Here is a 10,746-nt window from a genome sequence, read left to right as displayed (position 1 = left end):
CCTACACAGTCCTGGGAATGCTACCTGACCAAATCCCTTTGCTGGGCTACGCAGCGGGAGTGACCCTTTGAAACCTGATGAGAAGTGTGAGTTAAGCCATTTGTCAGGCCACTGGAGTCCCTTGAACCTCCTGCTCTAAGTTCCGAATGGGATAGCAGGCACCAGAAGTCCAATTTGTACCCATGACCATGACAAATCCAAACTCAAAGTCCATCTCCTGCACAGTACAAGAATTTTTTGCCCCCAAATGAGTGATGTTAGTCACCGCCCAGGATTTAGTAGACTACAGTATAGGATATGCTTTGGATGCACACATTGCAGGAGGCAGAAAGGTCTTACAGATGCTTTGAAGCAAGTGACCACTTCTTCCTTACCTGCTACAACCTCTACAAGCAGAGGAGACCAAAATATGGGAGACAACCATTTAGGCAGGTCTCCATGGAGAAGATGTCAGAGCACAGCTAGCTCAGTGCATTGTGTCTGTACACTTCAGCATCAGGTTTGGAAAGGTCACTAGGAAACTGAACATCTCAAAGTCCAGGCAAAAAGAAAAGAGGACAGAAACACCACAAGCAGATGTCATCAGAGCAGAGCTTCCATTAGCCAGGTGACTACGGTGGGTCAACTGCTTTAGGGTGACATTCCTCTATCCCTGGACTCATGTTTACAGAGACTTTGAAATTCAGACACTAAATTCAGAAAAATAACTTGGCCCTCCAGTATCTCCATGGTTCCTGAAGATAGCTGTACCCATCCAATGCTGTCCACCAAGCACCAGGCTAATGGAAGTCCCACCTGGAAAAGCAAGCCTGATACACAGAGAGAGTCAAGGATGAAGTAGCTAGAGCTGTGATTACCTTCCATAGGAATGAGGTTAGAGGCCCCCTTTTTCCCATCTAGACCATGCTGAGAGTACTGTTTCAGAAGGTTCTGAGCCTTACGGATCGTGCCTGTCACCAGAGCCAGAGAGGAGAGACAAGAAGACCTAGAAAATGAGTGAAAGAAAACAAACCCAGAACACCAGCCCTCCACCAGCAAGTCACCTGGGCCCAGCAAGAGGATGCTGGGCACGAATGAGCATGCTCAGTACAGGAACGTGACCCCCAAACTCATGTCCAAGTGTGCAGTTACAGTGGCATTTCCAGACTGTTTCTGTGCATTGAGGGGAAGGGGAGGCAGGGACTCCAGCCGGGGTCACAGAACCGGGGAGTGCTCAGAGCAGTTTGGTGAAGGGGTGTGGCTGGATGAGAAAACACTGTCAGAAGGAGGCGGCCATGAAGCGACCAGCCCTGTAATGAGTTTAAGCCAGGACTCTGCATCCAAGCGTACAAGGTTTGTTGCTTTTCCTCAGCTGTGGAAGCAGGGCTTTGAGTATGGACGATTCCTGTCCAGCAACACGTTGCCTGCTTCCCAGGGCCACATCGCAGCTGCTTGGTTAGAGCTGCAGCAAGCGGGGCCTTTCTGAGGGGGATTTTCTGAGCATGCTCAATCTAGACCCATCAGGAGCCCCACAGCCCAGACAAGGGATGATCTCTGGCGTTATAGGAAGCAATAAAAGAGTGACAACCTCTGGGCTCATGAGAGCAATTACAGCAGCAATTCTCATCACAGGAATCGCAGAATAATGGATGCTGCCCACCCACGTCTAACTCGCATTAAGTCACCCTAATCCCCAAGACACTTGTCTTCTAAGGAACTGCAAATCAATTAAAACCATGGAAAAAAAAATAACACTGGGTTAAAAGATTTATACTTGACACACACAAAAACAGACAGAACTGAACAAAAGCCAATGCTGGATATACAGCTGGAGAGCACAAAACAAAGCATTAATGTGACAAGTGAAGACTAAGCACTGTTTCCACATTAAAAGGTTAGTCGTCATGCAACAAGCTACAATTACCACAAGCACACGGACACCCTCTCATCGCAGAGCTCTGCTGTTGCCTGCACAACAGGGAACAGAAAGTTTTGGGAAGGGAGAAAGAGTTTCTATAGGAGACCCAGATGAAACAGAACTGGGCTGAGTAAATGAAGAAAGATCAAAGAAATAAAAATGCTGCTGCCAATATTAAGACTTGTTCTTCTGTTTTGAAGTAATGACTCCTTGAAACATGCAGAAAAACCCTGCTTCCACCTGTAAGTGAGTCACAGTGCAGCCCGGGAGTGAGTGCTGGCTGCCAGCTGCTGAGGACCGCTCTCCATGTTCCTGCAGAACAGCATCCTGGGCTGCAGGGCAGCTTCATCCCATAAAGGGATACACAGCAGGGGAAAGAATCTTCAGCCCCCCAGAGCATGCATCTCTAACTGCAGAGAACAGGAAAGAGAAGTTCCCACTGCATTACCAAGCTGCCTCAACCTGGTGCGCTTACTAAATAACACAGCATGGTTCCTAAAGCACAGTATTTCACTGGCAACATTTTTCTTGTTCCAGTTCAGAGTGTTCTCAACCACTTAGTAAAGAAAAAAATCATATCCATAGCACATGTTCTAGCAGGAAACTTCTCCCCTCTAGAGCCACACTAGGGAGGTGAGAAGACTTACACCCTTTTGTGCTGACACATTTGCTCCTGACTTCTGCCATATGATGAAATGAGAGGGCTCTGCCTCTTCTTCCAAGCTTCCCGATGCTCTTCACACCCAACACTTCCACTTTATTCTTAGCTACTTTCAGATACCTCAAGAGCCTGGGAACATCAGCAAGTTCCTCTGAGCAAGCAGGGCTGTAGCAAGCTCTGGAGAGATGCACTAAGCTCACTCTTACTGCTGTTACCACGGCCCAGCTGATGCAGAGCAGCTCAGCCCAGATAGTGTTCTTCTACCAGCTCTTTCATCTTTCCCTCTTTAAGCATCCGGCGGAAGGGGAAAAAAATTAAAATTAAAAAAGAGAGTAAACTGGTGTGAAAACCAAGCAGATAGTACAAGTGCTGCTGCTGTCAATAGGATCTCACCTCACAGCTACACAGGGCACGTCTCCACAGCCCACCCCCGACAGCTGCTTCTCAGATGAGAGCTGAAACACCTCTGCTGGGCTTTATTTGCATAAGCACAATTACCTGTATTTACACGGACACACACCGAGTGTTTGGTGTTCACCGGCATCCCTTCAGTGCTGCTGTACCCCTCTTACTCAGTGTTGTAATTAGGCTTTAATAGATTCTACTGGAAACCAAATGCTTTTGTTCCATGATTGTTTTCCCCTATTAGGCAGCTCACAAACCACACGGGACTCCATTTCAGCTCCTAATGAAAACATCACATTCAAGCTGAGCAGCTATCAAAGTGGGAAGTGGGACGCTGGGACAGGCTCTTTATCCTGTACACAAAGACTCCACAGCCTGCCGTCAGGTAGCACCTCACTGCTAGGTAAACTGAGGCATTAAGTAAACTGGAAAAGGGCTCCCTTATAGCTTGAAAAGAGCCCCCAGAAGTCAAAAAACACCTGAAACTTACACTCCTGGCCCAATTGTTAAATAAAGTGGCTTTTGGGCATTCAGGAGGCACGGTTTTCCAACTGCACATTGTTCTCCTTTTTCTCTATTCCCTTAGGCAGTTTTCTAAACAAGCACAAGGGCAATGCAGCTTCTTTGCTTAAGCAGCAGCTGCAGGAGCCAGTATAGAACTGGCTAAAGCTCTCTGGCTTTTGCTCATAGCCAGCTGGGCTGGGTGCCCCGATGACATCTTCTGTCCCTCTCCTTCCCTGGCAGAGCTGTGGAGTCACCTGCTGCTCTCAAGCCAACAAGAGAGCACTGGGTCTACAGGCAACATCTCGGAGGAGCGGTATTTTACGTGCATACACTTGCAGCTGGATGATTTGGGAGTGTGAAGACACTTGCCCTCTGAGACAGACTGTGACATTTCAAACTGCAAACTACCATAAATATAGGCAGCCCACAGATTGCTTCCTTAGTTCAACTGGGCAAGTTTCATTTAAGAAGAGACAGCTCTGCTTCAGAAGCATCTCCAGCAGTGAGATGTAACTGCATGCTGTAACAACAGGAGACGGTACAGGGTACACCAACAAATACAACAGTAACAGAAAGATGAGACCCTCTGAAACAACATGTGGCTATGGAGCGTGTTCTCCTGAACCCAGCACAGCAAATGGTGAGGGGGGGTGTCTCTGCCTTGCTACCCTGTCCCTAGCACCTCTCCTCCCCGCTAGCTGTAGCCTCTCTTGCGCTTTGCTTTTTGTGTAAACAAGTTATAGCACATCAGATTTAGTTTGTTATTTATCCCTTGCAACAGGTTACAGTGTGCATTGGGGTGTGCACTGGGATATTCTTCCTTAAGGTCTATGGAAACCAACTTGCTTGTTGGAATCATGAGAAAACCCCCTCGTCTGAAACCCAAATTGGTGGAACTTGACTTTACTTACTGAAGCAATAGCACAGAAAAAAATTGTCTGTCCATAATTGAATGAAGGTTAAAACCAGGGGAATTCAACACCACCTGATGAATACTGCTGTGAAGAGGGTCACTGTGCCAGCGCAAAGAGGGTGTAAGACTGACACCTCAGGAGCTGTCCTTGAAAGCTGATGAACTGCAGAAAACCTGGTGAATCTGCTCAAAGACTATCTTCTTTTCCCTGTTTTTAATTTAAGTACAATTTAGTAGCTGTAAGAGATGACTGGTGTATGAGGTTTAACCAGCCCTGTCCTTCAAGAGCTACAGTCTGGTTCTTTGTCCTTGTTCATGGAAGACTGGAGACAAATTAGCCACTATTTTTTCTTGAGATTAACAATACCCCAATAGATCATTTGAGGTGCTCTTTCCTTCCTACGCTGTCAGCCCTAAGTGCTGATCACGCTCTGTGCCTTCTACCTGGCCCACCTCACAAACGCCAATTAAACTGGACAAAAAGATCTGAAAATCTCCCGGCAAATCTACAGCGGAGACATTCATCACAAGTCATTTTGGATGCCTAAATGCATCCGTTTTGCAGGAGCCTTGTTTGCTTGTGCTCTCAAACGCGTGGGCTCCTTTCTGTGCTCTCTGTGAGCAGCCAAGATCTGAGACTCATTAAAAAACATCCTAGTGATTCTTTTAACCTGCTCATGAAAAAAAAATTCTCCTCCACCTCTGACTATTTACCTAGAGCACAGGGCAGATGTGACAACATGGCACGCTGCTCAGAAACGTTTGCAGACCGTGCTGACTTCACAGCAATCAAAACCCAGGGACCTTTTCAGTATCAGCTGATACCTGAGGACTGTGGACCAAATCTGAAGCATCCACAACCCGAGTGGCTCAGCTACAGATTCCCAACTGGCTTCTTTCCACGAGAGAGCAACTGAACCACACAAAATTCATTTTTACCTGCTGTAATCATGCTGTGGAGCAGGAGACACTGGGAGCTGAACAAAAATGATTGCCATCAGGCTTAGGAGCAATTTTCAACACTTTTTTTCTGCCATTTGCAGCATAGCTAGTTCTCCTTAGCAGAAGGATATTGTCCTCTACAGGTGTCGCAGCACTGGGGGCAAATTCTTATGCACACAACTACCTGCCAAACTCCAGAGGAAAGCCAAGTGTGGGGGCAGACATCCCCTTATCTGGTGGTTTTCTGCTGACAGAGGAAACCCACTGCAATTTGCAGGCTGACTGCACTCACCAACTGCAACTCGCATATCACCTTTCAGGAACAGCTCCAGCGCACAGCAGCAGTGGCACAGATTGATTTTAAAAGACCAGAGGAGTGGTCTCTGGATGTCACAGCCTTCTCTCTCCAAATATCCCAGGCAGACCCTCTGCTTTAGCAAGAAGAGGCCCAGCAAAGCCTCTCTACACAGAGAAGTGAAGGTGGAGCACCAGGGCCAGCACACACACACACAGACACACGTTACCTGGGATGAGGACTGCATTCACATCAGGATTATAAAAATAAACACAACACAATTAAAATGGGTATTTCCTTCCTCCCTTTCCCCGTCCCATCCACTCCCAGTCCATACCCCCATTTCTTCTTATCCTCCTGAACCCAGTAAGAGTATCTGGACAACACAGGAAAGAATATGAGGGAGTATTGCCCAGGTGAGCCCACATAAATATGAACTTTTCTGACTCCCATCACTATGACAGTGGAGACAAGAGTGCTGTGAGACACAGAGGTACAGTATCACTGTGCTGCTGTGGGAGGTACATGCTGACCCTCCTTCTGGCCGTGCTCCCACTAGATGGCACGGTTCAGAGACGGGAAGTCCAGCTCCAGTACACCAGAGTGACCGGCCTTACCAGGTGGAGGAAATGCAGCAAAACTCCATTATGAGGAGAGGTGGAATAACCCAGCAGCCACACTCACAGCTCTTCTGAAGAGAGGCCGAGGCAACAGCTTTAACAGCCCTTCCCAAATTCAGACCACTTTGAATCTCACTGCTGTTGGCACCTACCTAGTCCCCATCTCAACCCCTGACGAGTTCTCGGGTTTCCTAGCACAATCACCATTTATCCATAACTGATGATTACAGGGATGTGTTTTATTGGATCCGAGAGCTCTGTTTTGCTATGGCACAGTCTATATTCCATATTCTGAGGCTGAGGACAGGCGTTCTCAGATCGCATCCTTTTATAGTCCTCTCAAGTCTCATTTTACTTATCTCCTTTAGGTCAATGGCTTTTTCTCTCCCTCTCTACAGGACCCCTCTCCTCCCATTATATTGCCCAGAGACTTGACAGAGAATGACTGTAACCTCAGTGCTGAATCCAGGGCAGAGAAGAGGTGCTTATCTCTGAAATCTCACCCCTGCTCCTGCCTTTTTAGACACAGAGGTTACCTCAGCACATAGGCATGCGATACCCAGACCAGAGGATCCACAGCACAGTGATCCCCCGCCTCAAGGACTCACCCGGTCTCTTGATCGGCTTTTTGGTGGGGGTGTCCTTCCTTTTGTTCTGAATGGCAGGGGAATAGGGCACCCCCGTGGAGGAGCTGCTCTTACGGAAATGGTCTTTCAGCCCCTTGATGGAGCGGTCGAGCTGGACAGAGCGGATTTGGAAGTAAACAGTCATGAAATCTAAAGAGACAAGGTAGAAACCAGATTATAAGCCAATAGTGAACACTATACGGTGAAACAAACCTTTCCTGAAACACTCTGTGTCCCTGAAGGGACTTACTAGCATTGATGTGAGAGCCCAAGTAAGTATTTTTCCCTCCCAGAGCCTCTCCTCTTTTCTTCAAAAATTTCTTCTTCTTCCTGTCCCTGCAGTATTCACTCCAGCCCTCCCACCACACACAACATAAGTCTGTGCACCACTACGAGGGTACTGATGAGAAACATTTGTGCAAGACATTGTCAACTCAAGTGCTTGGTTTCCAGCATAAGACTTTACACACTTCTCAGGACTTAGGGCACTCAGGAACTCAGGGCGGTGTTCACGATCTCAAAGCAGAATACAAATTGACTAACAAAATACGCTACATATGCTTGAGTTGCCTTTGATTAAGGAAAAAAAAAGAAGCTTTTAAATATCCACCAAGATCACTCAGTTCAACCGACAAACCACCACTTCAGTATTACTGCAAACACTGTAAAAAAGCAGGATCTTAAGGTGATTGAAAGGAGACTCACTAGAAGGTGCCACTCAGGCAGTCACTGGTTCTGAAGGTGTGTGGCCCACAAGCTAAGCTGTGCAGTGTACACACAACCCTCATCATTCTACTTCTGCCCTCAACAAGTGGTTGGAGAACAACTCACCCAAAACAGAACTAGAAGGGAACAACCCACGGCACTACCAACCTTGATTCCTGCCGTTTTCCACCAGCCAGCCAGAAATGCGGATGATGTCATGCAGGACGCTCTCTGGGAGGTGCTCCAGAGGCATCTCCTCCTGCGTCTCCATTTCATCATCCCCACTGATCAGGTCCAGGATGAGGATGGGTGGGACTGGCTTGCTGTGCCGTGTCATCAAGCTGCGGAACTCGGATTCCAGGGACTCCTTGCCCCTCTCAAAGAGGGATTTCTGGCACAAAACAGGAGGACAGAAGCAGCACAGAGCTTCTGCAATCAGTCACTCACAATAACTTCTGTCTAAGAACGTACTTTCTGCAGTGTTTCTAACCACTGTCAAGCACCACATCCTTCAATCTCCACCAACGCCTGTAACTAAGAGACTTTTAAAGCAAATTAAATTAAAAAATGCTGGTGAGTTGCTCAGTCTTCAAGTGGGATTTAAACAGATCTCCCATTCTGCTCAGGCAGTTGAAGGACTGACAAGAGCTGCTCAGGAGGAGTTTCAATCAACTCCACCCCACGTGCAAGACACACTTTCAGAAGACTTACTGGCACAATGCACAGACAGCAAAACACCGCTAGCAGAAACACTGCCGAGTACAGGCTTGAACAGAAGCCAAAGCAACCGTTTCTTCAGCTGTGCCCAAATGCCTTCTCCACCGGGCAGCAAGCCTGGCAGCCTCTCACAGCAGGAGGGCAGGCAACAGGGCTATGTCTGTCCCTCTCCCACCCGTGCCAGGTTCCAGACCCACGAAGTACCACACGGTTCAGCTCCGGGCTGTCCGGATTGTTGTCCTGGAAGTATTCCACTGCCTTCTGGATTTTGTCCATGCAATTCAGGTATTCCTCCAGCCTCCCAGTGGGGCTGAAAGTAAAACCAAAAATAAAAAGCAGTGCCCGAAGAAGCAAAGAAAGAAGATATACAGACTAAACTCAGGATAAAAATAAAAAGGAAAACTTCCATTCCCTTTTCTGCAACTAGGAGGAGAACATGGGATTCCTTTTGACTTCCACTCAGTGCCCCAGCAGAACACACAACCCACACAGCAAGTGCAGAAGTACTGATGACAGGGCAGCACACAACTCTTAGCCTTGCCTTCCTCTCCCAGTCAGGCCCTGATGGGAAGGTACAGGAGCTCCACATCCCACCCCAGAGAAGGGCCATCATGACACCCTCCCAGAGAGCAAAAACAGGCTCCAGAAGAGTTCTGATTTATCCTGGATGCAGCGAAGACATCCACAGGGCAGGAAGAACTTTTGGGAAAAGGGCAGAGGAAAGAAGAGAAGCCACCAGTGCTCACGAGATTCATATGGCAGCACATCTGCAAAACCCAGAAGAGACACCAGTGCAGAGTCTGAGCAGACTTTGTCCTCTGGGGATTGCTGAAGGTCAAGTCAGGCTTGTGGACTGATGGAGGGGACAGACCATGGGAAGCGTACAAGCTCCCCTACCTCTATCCCAAAAGTTCAATAGGATGAAGCTCCCCAGCAAGATCCAGCTGCTCAACTCACCCTTCCTTTATGATCTTCTCTGTGTCCTTAGCCACATGGTAGTAACTGATGACGTGATCCAAGCAGGACAGGGTCTTCTCCACATTCTCCTGCAAGCGCTGCAGGTTCTCTGTCTGTTTATGGACAGGGATGATTGAGTTCTCCAGCTTCATCAGACGACTTTCAAAGGAGGAGAGGATAGAAACCTACATGCCAAGAGAGAAAGAGCGCTGAGGACATCCCTCCACATGGATCCACACAACAGGGTGGTAGCTAGAGTGGGGCAACCTTCAGGTCCCAGCTTCTTGCTTTGTGCTCTGCTACTCATTTGCCATGGCTCCTTAGGCAAGCTGTGTAATCCCTCTATGCCCCAGCTTCTCTTAGGAGTCACAAAACAGATCATCTGCCACACAGAGATGGGCCAGTCTTGAATTAAATGTTTGTGAAGCATGAGAATAATAAAGACAGTACCAAGGAGGAACAAAATTTTATTTGACAGCAGAAAACAAACACACAGGAACTGCCTGGAGGTACCCTGGGCAAAAAGAGCAAGAAAACCATAAACCAGCAGCCTCTTTGCACCAGACCACCAAGACCCAAAGTGAGCTGCACAACACAAAGGCACAGGACCATTATAGTGAGAATCTTCTTTTCTACCACAGAGATTTGTTTTTAAAAAGGGCTGTGATATTGCTTCTGAAAGGTGAAAACCTTAGTAAGCTCATAAATGGTGCCTTAACGTCATCTTTTGTAGGTCAAACGAAATTTTTTCAAGATTCACTCCTATGTTGTATTTTCCGTACTTCTCTGGCGGTGCTTCTATGACTCTCTTAAAGCACTGAGCCCCAAACTGAGCTACAAGCTGAGGGCGACAGGCAATTAGAGTACAATAATTCCTTTCTACCTCTTAAACAGAACACTCCTAAAATAAAATTCCAGATGAGACCTGGCTTTATGAAGCAACAACACAATGCTGTTGCACAAACTAGTCTGGGATCTATTAGGACAGATGTTAAAGAGATGAGGCCAACAGCTTATTTGAGCTCTCATCTCCCCAGGAGAGAAGCTTAGGATTGAAACATCCATCAGTTTTCCCCTTTTCCCAGGCACTGAAGTATAAAACACAGACAGAGACCAAGTGGTTCATTACTCTGCATTCCTCAGATGGGCACAGTGACAGCCTTGAAACAGATTCTTCTAAGACAAAGTAAACTCAGGCCCAGCATTATGGCTAAACTTCAAGGACCTCCTTACCATGTTCTTTGTAAGTTGGTCACTCTTCTCAAGGCTCTCTTTGATAAAGGACAGAGTTTCTTCTTCCTGTCAGTAGGATGAAAAAACAGTCTTCAATTCTGAACACAAGCATTTAAGTCACTAAACATTTCACACAGGTTTTTACAGGTCCTGGTAAACACCAAAGCATGTTTGGTCTGATGCTGAGGCCACATTTCAATATAGAAGAATGAAAGCGAGAGACCCAAGGTGGGAGACACGTAACACAATGAGTGAGGGTTTCATGGATTAT

At 47.3% G+C, this 10,746-nt stretch overlaps 1 protein-coding gene across 1 annotated transcript in view; it reads right to left on the bottom strand.

The window, feature by feature from the left end:
- Positions 1–10,541, bottom strand: part of EXOC7 (exocyst complex component 7) — a gene marked incomplete at its 5' end in the record, with an annotated part of 19,552 nt that extends 9,011 nt beyond the window's left edge. Inside the window, 7 exons of the mRNA XM_010139552.1 lie at positions 858–950; positions 5,847–5,858; positions 6,846–7,013; positions 7,737–7,959; positions 8,490–8,595; positions 9,243–9,427; positions 10,476–10,541. Of these exons, the coding sequence (XP_010137854.1) occupies positions 858–950; positions 5,847–5,858; positions 6,846–7,013; positions 7,737–7,959; positions 8,490–8,595; positions 9,243–9,427; positions 10,476–10,541 (853 nt within the window). The remainder of the gene's footprint in view (positions 1–857; positions 951–5,846; positions 5,859–6,845; positions 7,014–7,736; positions 7,960–8,489; positions 8,596–9,242; positions 9,428–10,475) is intronic.
- Between the last annotated feature and the right edge of the window lie 205 nt (positions 10,542–10,746).

This window comes from Buceros rhinoceros, unplaced genomic scaffold (assembly GCF_000710305.1).
Source record: "Buceros rhinoceros silvestris isolate BGI_N320 unplaced genomic scaffold, ASM71030v1 scaffold40647, whole genome shotgun sequence".
Taxonomy (NCBI): domain Eukaryota; kingdom Metazoa; phylum Chordata; class Aves; order Bucerotiformes; family Bucerotidae; genus Buceros; species Buceros rhinoceros.
Note: the sequence above shows the minus strand (reverse complement) of the source record. Positions and strands in the feature narration are given on the sequence as shown.